Below are 16,697 nucleotides of genomic sequence, written 5' to 3' on the forward strand. Positions count from 1 at the left end.
AGGATTCTGTGAGATTAACTTTGGGCCATCTTCTCAAAACCTGAATGTGTGATTTCTTGGTGAAAAGCAATGGAATTCCAAAGAACTCACTGAAAACTGAGCTTTGGGGCCCAGTTCTCATCCTACCCGCATCCCTGGAGCAGATCCAACTGCAAAGAGTCCTAAATAGTGGCCTCGTTTTTTCAGTTCCAAACAGAAAGTGAACCATCCCTAAGCATTTTGTGTTCCACTTTTCAAAGAGAAAATGTACCCTTCTTAGTGTCACTGCGGCCCAACATTTTGTCCACCCGTTGAAGTCCTAGAGTGCCAACTATGAACTGAAACCAGCAAAAATAACCCACCGGTGAAATCCCCACAAGGGGCTTGCTTCTTTCTAGCAATGTCTCCTGATTTCTAAGGAAAGAGTTGTAACTTCCCCTTAGGAAGTTTAAAGATGAAATAAATACCTCTTGCCATACCTTAGCAAATAAAGGCTCCAAGAATAAGTTTGGTCACTGCTTTTGAAAACGTCAGTCAAGCCTGGCCAGTGTGGCTCAGTGGATTGAGCATCGTCCCATGGACTTAAAGGTCCCAGTTCAATTCCCAGTCAGGGCACATGCCGGAGTTGTGGGCTCAATCCCCAGAGTGGGGTGTGCAGAAGGCAGTAGATCGATTCTCTGTCTCTCTATCTCTATCTATCTCTTTAAAAAAAAAAAAAAAATCAATAAAAACATATTTAAAAAAGAAAATGTCAATCAATATAGCATATCAATACCCTAAATCTTCCTGTGGGTTAAGAAAGCATATGATAAGTAACATTACAATGTATCTCATATATCTCATTTATCCATCCAACTATTTATGAAAGAATGACTATATAATCTAAAAATAATACTTAGAAATTCAGGCAAGCTTACACTTGCTGACATTACTCTTTCCAGAGATGCTTTTCCTCCTTTCTTCTACTAAACAATTTAGCACTAAGACAGTGGTTATCTCCAAATTCCAAATTGCATGAACTGAGAAAGGCAAAAAAAGGGGAGGTGGCTGACTGCTGGTATGGGTTTCCTTACATGCAGACTTATGCTTGGTCTTAAACGTGGCTTCTTACCTGTATTTTGTCTTCTTACTCTTCTAGAAAAAAACTATCCAAGATGACTGTCACTTACTCCAGTAAAGTAGCCAATGCGACTTTTTTTTGGATTTCATAGGTTACTCCTCAAGTGGAGAGGCAGCATCTACAAGCTACTATACAGGGAATTTATTGTTTTTGCTGTTTTTTACACAGCAATAAGTTTGGTGTACAGGTACTTTTCTTTGCATGTCTTCCTCACTGGCCATCGAGTATCACGTGAGAATACAGTCTCAAAAATCTGAGCCCCGCGGTGGCTGCTGACTTTCGCATATGTAATCCTCCTTTGCATGATCCTCTGTGTTGCCTTCTTCTCCCCGGATCAGGGTATTTTAATCCACACCAACCATTTTTAGGATGTTAAATAGTCTCTAACCGTCACATTTAGGTGGCTCTCACTCCAGCCCCACATGAAGTGATGACGATGAGGTATTAGTTGTGTGTCAAGAATGTTGCTAGAGGCACAAAATGGAAGATTTGTACTTAGAGCCTCTCTGCACAATGATTACGAACGGCAAAGTCTACAAATGAATAATTACTTGAGCCTCTCTCAACTCTGTAGATCATAGTTTGAATCTGTGATTTGAGAGTTTGTAGTAACCTATGTAATGAACATGTTTGTGAATGTTTGAGGCATCTACACCTGATATAGGCATTTTCCTCCCTTTTGCCTGGAATGACGGTGCCTACCAACCTTGCCAACACCTCAAATCAAGAAAAGGCCTGAAAACTCACTGATTTTTTTTATATATATATTCTGAGTTCGAGGTATGTTATATTTACAAAAGGAGATGTTTATTCCTTATAACTTCACAACCTATGCCTGTCAGATTAACAGAAAAATTGAGCAATATTATGTCCAAGAAATACTTTTATGACTAAAAATTATAGTCTTAATAAAGTGTTATCAGTATTATAAAAGAGAAGCTTTATGAGTTTTTTAAATTAAAATTGATTGCATATATTTCTTCTCTGGTGGGAATTAAATCTAAAAATAGAAGCGCTAAAGGTTTTCGAGACTGTATTTCCACCTTGTTACGTACATCAGTTTGTTACTTTCCTTCTGCATACAAATGAACAAATTTGTATAGCCTTGCTCTCACCTACATTCTTCCTCACAGCAACAGGACCCATTTGAAGAAGAGAGATATTAATTTGGATGGCTGATAATTATCAAAAGTAGAATAGGAAGATGTATTTAGCTAAATATAAAAACCACTATTCCAAATAAATGTATATATTCGTATACATTTTGGCCAATGTCTTTAAAGGGAATGTTATTAAAAACCTCCAATAATTTTTCGGATATGTCTTATAATATTATTTTGACAAGTTACTTATGTGTTACCTAATCCTTCAGAATATGAGATGACAGAAGACACATGACGTTAATTGTCTCAGTTTATTTTTACTAATGTGAGTTTATTGCTGCTCTGCTGCTTAGAATAGAATAGCCCTTAGAACAGTTGCATTGTAGCCAGAAATGCTCCGTGGAGATGTAACTTTTGCTCCAATATCTTATTTATACTCCACAAAATTTATGCATATATTTTTTCTAAAAACCAAAGAGTGCTTACATTTATAACAATAACCATTAGTTCAAATCATTCTTTATTTTTTGAAGTCCAATTGTAAATGCTTCTTAAAATAGATCCCTATATCTTGATCAAAGGTGTAACAAGAACTATAGGCTGAATTTGTCAAGGAAGTCAAATATACGTGTAGAAAAATATAGACATTGTTTCCTTCTCACATCTACTAATGACCCTGTTTTTACCCTATTAAAAGCAAATAAATATACTTAGCAAAAGTCATAAGACAGCACCAGAATTCATTAATTCGATTATATCTCTTCCTGTTTTTTTATGGATTTGACAAAGTAATTGCTGTAGTACTTTCTAACTAGTAAAATTTCTGTGTCTATTAGCTAAATATTTTTTTCCTTTGGCCAATTATTAATAACAATCACATTAATAATAAAACCATCAGTTGTTTTATATAATGTATATTTTTTAATCCTCATAACATCCCTGATGCATAAATACTATTATCCCCATTTACAAATGGGAAAGCGGAGTCTCAGAGAGATTTAAAAATATGCTCAAAGTTCAAATCTATAAGTGGCAGATCTGGAATTCAAACCCGACTTCCCCTGACCTGTGGTCTGTGCTTTCCACAATTAAAGCCTCTTCGATTATTTCCATTTGAGACTCAGAAACCATTCTGGCTGTAACTTTTCCTCAGCATGACCTGGTAGGCTGTGCCAACAGGTGATGCCTCTCTTGTTAGCTTTTCCTGATCAGAATTTCTGACGTCTTCTCCAAAGCTGAGGCAAGAACTCCAAGCCCACCCACACTGCATATCCCATACCCCTTCTTTGTCAGCACCAGCTCCCATTTCTTTATCTGCAATCTGATTGGTGGCTCACTGTTACGTCGTCATCATTCTGCTTCCTTTATCAAAGTCCCACTGACCCACATAGGCCTCTGAAGCATGTTAACATGGATCTTTCCAAGGGATTCCTTTCTCCTGTGGAACAGCTACACTCATTCACTGATGCAGATTCACCTCTGTTTGTTCTCTTTCTAGATTTTGATCATTATTATTAACCTACCTTGAGACATTCCTTCTGACTCTGAATCTCCTCCTGACAACATAAATATTAATAATAGGTCTGTTATATAAATTTGTTTAGTAATACTATGAAATAAATTTGCGTCGTATCTATAATATAAATTTTGATATTTATATTATGTTAATATAAACCCACCAAGTATAATAATAAAAGTTTTCAATTTTAATTATTAAATCTGTTATTTCATATAATTTTATATTTTATATTTTAAATAATTACAGGCTTTAAAATAAAGTTATACTATGCCTTGAAATACAACACAGAAAATCAAGAATGTGCTGAGTAGCATATTCAGGAGAAAGTAAGATTAAGACGTCAAAATCAAAGTTATTATTTAATCATAACTGTAATCCTCTTAATCAAGACACTCTCTTTTCTCTTTGAGTACACCTAATGGATGATTTTAAACAAACTTTTTTGTGAGGTATTTTGCTCCAAATCCACTGCATTAACCATATGAAGCCTAAAAATATGAAGTATTTTAAAGTAAAATGTTTAATAAATCCAATGGCCAATAACATTTATGTACTAAAAATTTTAGTACTTGAAATACTCAGCTTTTGAGATACATCAGCTTAGGTAGCAAAGAAAACGTTATAGCTCCTTAAAAAAAGAAATTTAAGATTATATGTGCTTAATTGTTTGCACTGAATATCACTTGCAAAGCAGGTGCAGAAGTATAATATCATAAAGGGCTGTGCATTTTATTTTTGCTCCAGATTGTTACTTACAGGAGCCCAAAAACGTTACTTTGAAAAATTATCAATTTACTGTGACAGATATGCTGAACAAATTCCAGTAACCTTTGTGCTTGGTAAGTATAGGTCACACGCAGAATGCAGCCACACAGCTGTCTCCGTTAGGATGGCACCGATGACTCTGCATGGGAGTGTTTCCGAGCTGAGAGGCATGCCTGAAGCCACCGCTTGCTTAGAACCAGAATCGTCCGTAAGGTTCGCCTTCAGGGCTGCTTTCGCTAAATTAACACCAAACAAGTTTGAGGTAATAATCTGCTATTGGACAATGAAGCTTTCTCTTCACTAACCTTCCATTTTGCTGCCCATTTTTTAGTTCTAATACCCACTTACTGGGTGCCACGGCATTGCCAGGCACACGTTCCATTTTTTTTTTTTTTTTCCTGGAGGGCAAAAATCGTAAGATATGGATAACAACGTATTTTTACACCCCAATCCCTAAAAAGGCTAAAATTCCACTAAAAGCATCAGTGTTGGCGTGTCTGCTCTAAGAAGGTGCTTTATAGTCTCCCTGTTGTTCTGCAGGGTTTTACGTTACTCTGGTAGTGAACCGATGGTGGAACCAGTTTGTGAACCTGCCCTGGCCGGACAGGCTGATGTTCCTCATCTCCAGCAGCGTCCACGGGAGGGACGAGCACGGGCGCCTGCTGCGAAGGACACTCATGCGCTACGTCAACCTCACCTCCCTGCTCATCTTCCGCTCGGTGAGCACCGCCGTGTACAAGAGGTTTCCCACCATGGACCACGTGGTGGAAGCAGGTACCGTGAACGGCTTTTCCCTTCATGGGCTCCCCTCACCTAGATGGGAACTTTCAAAATGCCTTGGAAACTCCTTTTTGCTTATTTATTCATTCAAGAAACATGTATTGATTACTTACTGTGTGTCAGAAACAGTCTTAAGAGGCAAAAATGATAAGACATGCTTCCTGCCCTCAAAAAGTTTACTTGAGGCCCTGGCCAGTTTGGCTCAGCGGTTAGAGCGTCGGCCTGCGGTCCGGAGAGACCCGGGTTCAGTTCCCGCTAAGGGCACGTACCTCGGTTGCAGTTTGTCCCCGGCCCTGGTTGGTTGTGCAGGTGGCAGCCACTCGATGTGTCCCTTCACATCGATGTTTCTCTCTCTCTCTCTCTCCCTTCCTCTCTCTCCCTCCCACTCTGTCTGTACAAAAGATGGAAAAATGTCCTCGGGTGAGGATTAAAAAAAATAAAATAAAATAAAAAAGTTTACTTGGGGCGGAGGAGGAGAAACAGCAGTCACATGACCGCGAGGTAAATAGATTAATTATCATGTTCACTTAAACGATCTATAATATTACATTTTCTACCGCTTCACGGTTAATCTATTTTCATAAATATTAATTCCTTCGGACTTAAAAAAAAGTGAAAGGTAGGAAACAGATTCAGAAAGGTTATGACCTGCCCTGGATCATACAGCTCACAGTGATAATTCAGGCTCAGAACTCTCACGCTAATACTTTTCCCAAAACATAAGGAGATTTTGGTGGGAACCAGCAATGTGGGTTTTTATCTAGACAGACCTGAGAGGTGGCAGTAAAAGGCCCCTTTATTGTGGGTCTGTTGTCTCTCCTCTTCCTCAAAGTAGATGCAATTATTCTCTTTGGGCTCCTAGACACACTATGCTGAGTACAAATTATCTTGGAAGGATGGTTCTTATTGGTGTGTTAATATTTAGCGAGGAAACTGTTAGTTAAACCAGCTTTAAATGAGATAATTCTCAGTATGTGCTGAATAAATATTGGTTGTTGTTCTGGGTTCTTGTTAATAAATAGGTTTTGTTGGAATGAATTAATGAATGTATAGAAGATGAAAGAATCATGAGATAATTCCATCTTTATATTGAGTATGCTGTCAAATTAGGTTTCTGTATTTATTCTCCTTCTCTAAAATGTCCTTGAAAAAAAAAATTTTTTTTGAAGAATGGTGTTTGGGGTTTGTTTTTGGACAGGTTTTTTGTTTGTTTGTTTGTTTTTTGTGGGGGGTGGCTTTTGTTTGGTTTGGTTTTGCCTTCTTAGATGGACAATATAGTGACTAAGAACACAGAGTAAGAGTTCAAATTCTTACTCCACCACTTACTATATGACCTTGTGTGAGTTACTTAACTTTTCTATGCTTCAGTTTCCTCACCCACAAAATGAATTTATAGTAATTTACAATATCACCTACCTCATATACCTCATTGGCTTGTTAGGTGAACATTTGCAAAATATTTAGAGCATCATCCGGCACTTGGTAAATGTTATAGAGATCTTGCTAATAATATTGCAATCACCTAGTACAATAGCATAACATAACCCTTTGGTCACTTTAGAAAACTCATTTGATGTGACATCCCAGGTCTTCTTGAAATAAATGACTAGGAGGTTGAGAAAGTCAAGGTAGAAATAAAGAAAGAGGGGTGCAGATGTGAGAAAGTAACAGGGCGCAATGCGTTAGTTACGGATTCAGGTGGACGTTACTGATGGCCTGGTGCAGGTGCAGGTGTATGTATTGTGATGTAAAACCAGCAGGAATTTCAAAACATGAACTGCCACACCTCCTCCAAATTTATAAGTTGTATACTGCTTCAGAATGACCAAGTTGAAAATGCCACTTGATAACTTCATGTTCTTACCCTAAAGTCTATAGGATCAAATGTGGTAAGAATCACCACATCTGAAGAAAGACCTAAAAATAGACAGGAAAGATTTGACCCATTCCAAACTGATGAGTGAGAGCTAAAGTTGACTTGGGTGGATAAAGGTGATCTTTCTCTAGTCCTGATGCACCCTTGAAATGAAGAGAGTGCATTCTGACAGGAACCAGACACCAGGCACAATTCTCAAAGCAAATCTCATCTTCTTTGCATCATCTTCTTATTAAAAGCAAATCAAGAGGAAGCCAGAATGGCTGGGGATGGAGAGGTTTGGGGGCCTGAGCTCAAGAAGGCTGAGTTGTGCCCTAGCCAGGACTCAGTTGGTTGGAGCACGTCCCGTACACCAAAAGGTTTCGGGTTCAATTCCCAATCAAGGCACATACTTAGGTTATGAGTTCAATCCCCGGGACGGGAGGCAACAGATTGATGTTTTTCTCTCACACTGATGTTTCTCTCTCTGAAGGAAAAAAAAAGGACGGCTGAGTTGTGCTCAGGTCTGAGGGGCAAGTAGAGAGGGAGAGGTGATTAGGAGAATGACGAGATTTCATTCCCTTTAGGTGTAATTGTCATAATACCAAAGCTCACTCCTCGTCATATTTGTGTAAATGCCTGACGTGTCCACCCGTTTTTGCTTTGTAAGGCAGTTGAGATACTGGGATATTGGAATCCCCCAGCCGATCCAAGGGTGTCTGGAGATTAGCCATTCACTCCTTGAAGGTGTGTGTAAACGAGGGTGTCTCAAGGTGTGATCCAAAGACCCACAGGCCCTTTACATCTTAACTTGAGCTATTCCTGGGTCCCACCTCAGACCCACTGAATCAGAACCATTGGACTTAAGGCCTAGAAAACCTGCATTTAAACAGGTTCCTACGCTGCTTTTTGAACACTGAAGTTTGACAAGTACTGAGTCTTTTCTGGGATACTTATTTTTGAAAACCTTTTTCTCACCCCTGGTGTAAAAGGTTTTGGCAACTATCAAATAATTCATTACTATTAAAAAGTAGCAGTGATTAAGAAAGAGAGTGAATTCAAGGTCTGGGCCACACCAGAGGCTCCAGAATTATAGAGGGGTTGTGGGGCAGCAGTCTGGTCGGAGGCTACAGCCCAGGAGATTTGAATTAGACCAGATTGAACATATGAGTATCATTCCGACTTTCATTGCTTTGTCGGTTTATGTGGAGCTGCTAAGAAAAGAGGGAGACAGGAGGGGGTCTAAAGCCTGAGCAAGCGCCCTCTGGGACCATCACTAATCATCACAGGTAAAAGGTCCCTACAGTTCTCTTGAAACCTCAGGAAAAGGGGAAACAGAACAGCTTGTGCCCCCGGAGCAGAAGGTTTGTGTGTGAGGCCATGGGGCAAAGGTTTTGGCCATGTGGGTGGGCCCTCTCTGTCCACGGGCTCACCCTTTCCTGCTTCTTTACCCACTGGAGAAAGCTGACTCAGTCTGCACGGGGTCGGTCTCCAAGCTCTCCCAACTGGACACATACCTCCACCACTTTCCAACTGTCTCTTGCCTGTGCCAATGTTTCTGGGAAGAACAGAAGTTCAAGGGTGGCAGAAAATGTCTAGCAGGTCCCCTGAGCCCAGAGCCAGGGCACTTGCGCTGGAGGGCAGAGAGGACAGGGAAGCAAAGCCCAGGGGCACCCAAGCGGTGGGGGCAAAGACAGAATGCAACGCCAAGGGCACAAAAACACCTCTTGTCAGGTGACTCCCTTGCGTAATATCACCTGTCTGGAAAAGTTCATGTTCTCAAATTTCAGTGTGCATTAGACATTATTAAAAATCAATATTGCTAAAAATGCAGATTCCAAAATACCACGCCAGAGATTCCAGTTAAGTAGGTCTGCGGTAAGGTCCAGGAATGGGTATTTAACAAGCCTCTGAAGACTTTGAGGCAGGTGGTCCCTGGATCCTACTCTGAGAATCGGGGGGCTTTAAGGCAGTTGGGGTTTCTCTCCAACCTCCTGTCCTTGCTTCAGGGCTGGCCAGGAAGAAATGAGGTGGGGGGAGGTGGGGGCAGTGAGGATGAAGAGTAGCTTCTCCTTCTGTTGCATGACTGAAGTCTGATGAGCTAGGTCACTCACCGGCTAATCCCCGAGCTTTCTTTGCTTGGAAATTGCATAGTCATGTTATATAATTCTGGAAAATTGAAAGGACCAAAATGCATATGCCTGGGGAAATGGATATGCTTTGATGTTATAGGTTAAATTTCTCCATTTAAAAATATAGCTTTTCATTTCTGCTCACTTGAAAATAGAAATATAACAATTGAATGCTAAATAATGTCTACTCTGCTGAAAATTCCCTCTACTAGTCTGTTATTAAGCAGTTATTTACCAGAGGAATGGCAATACAGTCTCTGTTATTTTACCTACTGGCTACAAACCTGCCCTGGAAAAAATCTAATAATTCTAATCACCTGCCCTGGAAGATGACACTCATCCAAAGAACGTCAGGTGCACAATTCCAGATCTTTGCTGACTCAAGTGTGGCCTTAATTGGATGCTTACCTTATATATAGCATGACACTTTACTATCACAATGGTCAGGAGAAGAAAACAGTTCTCTTCAAAATGTACTCACCAGAGCACAAAAATCGACAATGGGAAATTATATACATTCCTCTAAAAAAAATTACCAACGCTGTTGCTAAACCTGTGGTGTATTTGCTCATTCAACAAAGTTAAGTGAGTGTATACTGTATGCCAGGCACTGTGCTGAACACGGAGCACATTGTAAGCAAGGACAAATATGGCCCCGGTCAATAAAAATCATTACAAACCTTTTCTTACAGGAATCATTTTCAGAGACAATCACAAGTCTAGTTACAGCTATTTTATAGCTCTATATTGCATTTCTATTTCTCTAAAATGATTTCCTTCTATGGCCATAAAAATGCTTAGAAGACAGTAAAATTTGAGTAAAGGGCACTCTTTAATTTTCTTAAAGCCCTGGAATCTTTACATGAAGTTCCTTGAGCTTCTTCTATGACTAGAAAGAGCTTAATGAGAACCCATGGGAATTTTTATCAATGCTTATTGTTAACTGACATTCATACAACTAAGCAAGCTCCCAGCTGTCAACTGGCTAGTGAGATAAAAATTCTACCTTTAGGTCACTGGCTGGAAGGCTAGCCCCATTTGAGTTTCTGACATATTTAGATCATTTAATCTGTGATCTTCTCTCAAGTAAAATCAAATGGATGTTGTGTAATCCTGACTTTCTGCCCTGCGGTCTCCCGTTCAAGTTTGTCCTGGCAAATTACATGGCTCTGGGGCTCACTGGTGTCTGAAATCTCCACCTGCTCTGTTTCAGCAGATGATCAAGGGGACAGTGGTATTTACAGCAGTGCCAGGTTTTCCTCTGTTGGCTGAACTTTTACAGGCTGAGTCAGTTTCCCTACAGTCTCACATGATGAGCCCAGACAGACAGAATGTCATCCTGTGAGCGAAACCTGACTCACCCATGTGCACTTGGTTACACAGAGACAGTGCAAGCAGAACCAGCCCTCCTTGGATGGACGCCACACATGGGCAGCCTCAGCCAGCTGGTGTATGAAGGCTCCCCACAGCTCTGTTTTAGGAGTTAAATCAAGGCTACCCACTCAGTGTCTCTCAAAGTATGATTGTAGACCATATTCACTGAATTATCAAGGGTACTTATTTCAACTGCAGGAACCCAGACAACCTACAGAATTAGAATCTCTGGGACTTGTGGTTTAAAATGCACATTTTCGCCCTAGCTGGTTTGGCTCAGTGTTTAGAGCATCAGCCCGCGGACCGGAGAGTCCCAGGTTCGGTTCCCTCTAGGGGCGCATACCTCGGTTGCAGTTTGTCCCCAGCCCCGGTTGGGGTTGTGTGGGTGGCAACCAGTCGATGTGTCTCTCACATCAATGTTTCTCTTTATCTCTTTCTCTTTCTCTCCCTCCTGCTCTATCTGAAGATGAATGCAAAAATGTCCTCAAATGAGGATAAAAAAAATAAAAAATAAAATGCACATTTTAAACAAGCTCCCCAGTAGCAATGCTGACATGGCCAGTGTGCAATGTGACTCTATCCACAGGGTCATTGTGCTATTGGAATCACTGGAGGTCTTTTAAAAATACTGATATCTGGTTCTCACTCCCAGAAATTAGTTTCAATAGGAATAGGGTACATCAGTGTTATTTAAAGCTCCCCAAACCATTCTTATATAGCAACGTTTAGGAACCACTGCACTAGGTACAACTATGAACTCTTCAGCCTTGTCTGCAAATCACGTCAGATTATTCACTGAGGGCAAGTGAAATTCTCAGCCACCTGGGCAAGTGAGGAGGTAAGACCAATGATTTTGTGTGATGGCTCCTGTGCGTCATGTGTATAAGGCGCTGGATTACCAAATAGGAGACTAATTTGGGGATGGGAGACTGCTGACCCACATCAGGAAAACAGAGGAGCCTCCCTGTCTTTGTTTAGCATTGCTACCCCAGAAACTGACTTTATTCAACCATATCCTATTTTGAGCTTTTTACACTGTGAGGTGTAACAGTATTGAGTTCTTAAATCATTCTCATGGCTTACAACCAGCACTTGGAATGGAATGGAGTGGAGTGGAACGGAGTGGAGTGGAGTGGAACGGAGTGGAGTGGAACGGAGTGGAGTGGAATGGAGTGGAACGGAGTGGAGTGGAGTGGAACGGAGTGGAGTGAACGGAGTGGAGTGGAACGGAGTGGAACGGAGTGGAACGGAGTGGAGTGGAACGGAGTGGAGTGGAATGGAGTGGAACGGAGTGGAGTGGAGTGGAACGGAGTGGAGTGAACGGAGTGGAGTGGAATGGAGTGGAACGGAGTGGAGTGGAGTGGAATGGAGTGGAGTGGAGTGGAACAGAGTGGAACGGAGTGGAGTGGAACGGAGTGGAGTGGAACGGAGTGGAGTGGAATGGAGTGGAACGGAGTGGAGTGGAGTGGAACGGAGTGGAGTGAACGGAGTGGAGTGGAGTGGAGTGGAACGGAGTGGAGTGGAACGGAGTGGAGTGGAGTGGAGTGGAACGGAGTGGAGTGGAACGGAGTGGAGTGGAGTGGAGTGGAACGGAGTGGAGTGAACGGAGTGGAGTGGAGTGGAACGGAGTGGAGTGGAGTGGAACGGAGTGGAGTGGAACGGAGTGGATTGGAGTGGAGTGGAATGGATGGAGTGGAGTGGAGTGGAACGGAGTGGAGTGGGATGGAGTGGAACGGAGTGGAGTGGAATGGATGGAGTGGAACGGAGTGGAGTGGAGTGGAATGTATGGAGTGGAGTGGAGTGGAGTGGAACGGAGTGGAGTGGAACGGAGTGGAGTGGAGTGGAACGGAGTGGAGTGGAACGGAGTAGAGTGGAGTGGAACGGAGTGGAGTGAACGGAGTGGAGTGGAGTGGAGTGGAACGGAGTGGAGTGGAGTGGAACGGAGTGGAGTGGAACGGAGTGGAGTGGAGTGGAGTGGAACGGAGTGGAGTGAACGGAGTGGAGTGGAGTGGAGTGGAGTGGAACGGAGTGGAGTGAACGGAGTGGAGTGGAGTGGAGTGGAACGGAGTGGAGTGGAGTGGAACGGAGTGGAGTGAACGGAGTGGAGTGGAACGGAGTGGAGTGGAGTGGAGTGAGTGGAACGGAGTGGAGTGGAGTGGAATGGAGTGGAACGGAATGGAGTGGGATGAGTGGAACGGAGTGGAATGGAGTGGAACGGAGTGGAGTGGAGTGGAACGGAGTGGAGTGGAACGGAGTGGACTGGAGTGGAGTGGAATGGAACGGAGTGGGACGGAGTGGAGTAGAGTGGAACGGAGTGGATTGGAGTGGAGTGGAATAGATGGAGTGGAGTGGAGTGGAACGGAGTGGAGTGGGATGGAGTGGAACGGAGTGGAGTGGAATGGATGGAGTGGAACGGAGTGGAGTGGAGTGGAATGGATGGAGTGGAGTGGAGTGGAATGGAGTGGAGTGGGATGGATGGAGTGGAACGGAGTGGAGTGGAGTGGAACAGAAAACATCAGAGAGCGCGTCGTGTAGAAGAGCTGATCACTGTTTTGTGAGACACACATATCTTACTGGGGGTGGTAGTATAAACTTTCTGACATACAACCCTACACAATGCCTTCACAATGTGATTCCATCTCTCTCCCGATCTCATTTTTGCCTCCCCTTGATTTTCCCACTTGGCAGGGATGTCTAAGCCTCCACCATCGTTCCATTCATTTGGAAAATACAAAAATGAAAATGAGCCAGGCACTTAGCGATGTCCCTGACAAAGTCATGTGTCTGAGAAGGGCTCAGTTGCTGAATCACAACTTTCTCTTTCAGAAAGAACTGGCAACAAACCCACTCTTCCTTCAAGTGTTGAAATGCAGTTTTAGCTCCTCTGGTAACAGAGCCTCATCTGCACACTCTGCTTTAAAGGCAAGACAGCTGCCTCGGCTGCAGCTGAAAAACAGATGAACTGTACAGACAAAAATCTATGGCCACTGGAATAGTGTTTATCAATAGACCTAATTGGTCTTTTCACTTGAGGGCAATAAAATGTTGCCTTTGAGTAGCAGAACTTACTCTGTCAAACCACAATTCTAGTTGCAAGTAAATACAAACATATATATATATATGTATATGTGTGTAGATTTTTATTTACTTTGATATGAAATAGTAAGGCGGGTTCTTTGAGATGAGCAGTAGGAAAATTACTGAACAGAGGTGAACCAGCCAGAAAGCCAGAAGGAAAGATAAAACAAGAGAAACTCCAGACAGATGCAGTGGCAAGAGAAAGCGGCAGTGTCAGGGGCATGGGTCGCGCCTGAGGGAGTGTGGCATGATGACAGACAAGTGAGGGAGACAGCGCAGCGTGATGACCAGCCAGTTGACAGTGCTGCCAAACCGTGGCAGATCAATACCTGTGTTTAACATAGCCTTAGAGCTGAGGATAATGAGCACGTTCTGAGAAAGATCATAGGTCTCGGGTTAAAATGGCTCAAAGTGCTGATGAGGATAACACTGTATTTGATAGCAAATGCTCTTTGAATCAATTTGACCAACGATCTAGAGGTTTTTCTTTCAATTGACCAAAAACTTCGATTTCCAAAGATGGGGATAAGATGTGTGACCCTGAGTGGATAACAAAAATTATTCTGCCTATACACACTTGGAGGACATGTTAGTGTCTATTTAATCATCTTTCACAGCAAAGTAATAAATAAATTTGGGCTAAAATGAAAACCCACCAGCTTTCCTTGCTCTGCATGTCCCCTTCCAGTCGGTGTGAGTGTGCTGCATGCTGGGGGCACCTAACTCCAGCTTAGGCGTTCGCACTAAATAAACTCTCACTCTTCATATTTGCTTTTGGCCAAGAAGCCAAGAGAGGATTTGCCAGTATAATTCGACCCATACTCCTGAATAAAAAATGTCCAGAGGTAAAGTTATTCTTTGGTTGAATGACCAAGATTACAGCCAGTACATAATTGGGATTATTTTTTGAAAACTTGCACTATAATCCCAAGAATTAGCTGTTAGGTCATTGAGATGAAATGTCTGAGAATAGGTGTCCAGGCATACAGGGTGACGCGCTGCAATAAGTCTTAAAGCATAGAGCCAAGACAGGCCACGTGTATCTATTAACTTCTCGTAATAAGAATGAATCATGTTCTGCACGTCTAAAAAAAGAAAAGAAAAAGCAATTATCTGGCTCGTGCAACAACTTTGAAATGCGCTGAGAAACGAAAAGAGAATTATCAGGCTTGTTTTTATATTTGACCTCCAAAGAGAGTCGAATTCCCCAGGCATGGGCAGAACCCTTCTAAGCTCATATGAATAACCTGACTAGTATCTAAAACTAATCTCCTGTTGGTAAATATTGGCTTTGTAGTTGTTATTCTGTTTATTTCAAATACGAACAAGCAGAATCTTCAGTTCTCAGGGCAGGGATTTGCAAACATTGCTGAGGTCAGAATTTCCTGCAGAGCAGGGTAAACTTGCAACTTCATGAACCCAGTTCCGTGAACTCACCCAAGAAGATTGAAAAGAATGCTGATGCCTGGACCTCACTCTGGACCAATCGGCTCAGTCTCTGGAGATACGGCCAATGCGTTGCTTTGGTATTTTCTAATAGTATCCACATGAGACTCTAAGGTGCAGGCCTAGGCCCAGAAGTCCTGCCTAATGAATGATTTAGTAGGTGAGGGTGGGCCCCGCATAGGTGTCACACATGATTTCGATACCCATGATCCGTGGACCTTCTTTTTCTCCCTTCTGTACATATAATAAATTTATTTTTATTTATCTTTATTGTTGAAAGTATTACAGGTGTCCCCTTTCCCTCCCACTGATCCCCTTCTCCCCATTCCCATCCCTACCCCTGCCTTCACCACACTATTGTCTGCTTGCAAGCTCTTTGGTTATCTCTTCCCATCCTTCCTTCCTCCTTCCCTCTGAGCTTCCTCAGTCTGTTCCCTGCCTCCCTGTCTCTGGACCTATTTTGTTCATCAGTTTATTTTGTTCATTAGATTCCACATAAAAGTGAAATCATGTGATAATTGTCTTTCTCTGACTGGCTTATTTTACTTAGCATAATACTCTCCAGCATGGACCTTATTTTCAAACATACTGGCCTAGATCATATAAAAAATCAGGGTAATTCCAAAGCTCTATAAATTGGAGACTCTCAAAATGAGCAAGTCTCACTTCTCATTTGACCTCTTTGTGCTATAGCAATTCTTAAATAAAACTCAGTCTTCATGGTTAGGACGGAGGATTATTTTAAATAAGATGGCCAGATTCATCAACTCATTGAGATGCTTAAGGATAAAAAATGTGTTACTGAGAAAAAAGCAATAAAATTATCTCACCCCAAATCAGTTTTAGAAATAAACTTTAATGCAGAAAATATTGTTTATACTAAATCATAATGAACATTTAAAAGTCCACTTAAAAAGTCAAAGGGTGACTAGCCAGTGTGGCTCAGTGGTTGGACATCGATCCATGCACCAAGAGGTCGCGGGTTTGATTCCCTTTCAGGGCACATGCCCAGGTTGTGGACCAAAACCCCGGGGGAGGGGGGAGTCGTGCAGGAGGCAGCCAATCAATGTTCTCTTTCATCAATGTTTCTCTCTCTCTCTCTCTCTCTCACACCTTCTCCCTTCTTCTCTCTCTAAAAAATCAATAAAAAGAAAACAAATTTTTTAAAAATTAGGGCTGTATGCAATTTGTGGTCTTTCTCTGGAAAGATACACGATAAACTGGTTGTAGTGATTTCCTTCACAGAGGGAAATTTTGTGGCTGGGAAAATGAGACTCACTTTCCCCACTAATATTCCTTTGGCCCTTTTGGATTTTTGTACCATTTGAATTACTTAATCAAGTGTGTGTGTGTGTGTGTGTGTGTGTGTGTGTGTGTGTTTAATAAAAGGTTAAGTGTAAACCGCAAGCTTTTTAAGTAAATATTTGTATGAACAAACCCTGGTACATAGTGGACATTCAATAAATGTTTGTTTATCAAATAAACCTGCTACATTATTCCTCCTATCAGTGAGATCTCTCCTTTCTTTGCTGCGCAGATGAAACGA

General features: G+C 41.9%; 1 protein-coding gene across 1 annotated transcript in view; it reads left to right on the forward strand.

Moving 5' to 3' along the window:
• Positions 1-1,133: 1,133 nt before the first annotated feature.
• BEST3 (bestrophin 3) overlaps positions 1,134-16,697 on the forward strand; it is a 41,127-nt gene continuing 25,563 nt past the window's right edge. The window contains 4 exon segments of the mRNA XM_036251927.1: positions 1,134-1,172; positions 1,174-1,286; positions 4,466-4,560; positions 5,027-5,260. Coding sequence (XP_036107820.1) covers positions 1,134-1,172; positions 1,174-1,286; positions 4,466-4,560; positions 5,027-5,260 — 481 coding nt within the window.

Source organism: Molossus molossus, unplaced genomic scaffold (assembly GCF_014108415.1).
Source record: "Molossus molossus isolate mMolMol1 unplaced genomic scaffold, mMolMol1.p scaffold_m16_p_10, whole genome shotgun sequence".
Taxonomy (NCBI): Eukaryota; Metazoa; Chordata; class Mammalia; order Chiroptera; family Molossidae; genus Molossus; species Molossus molossus.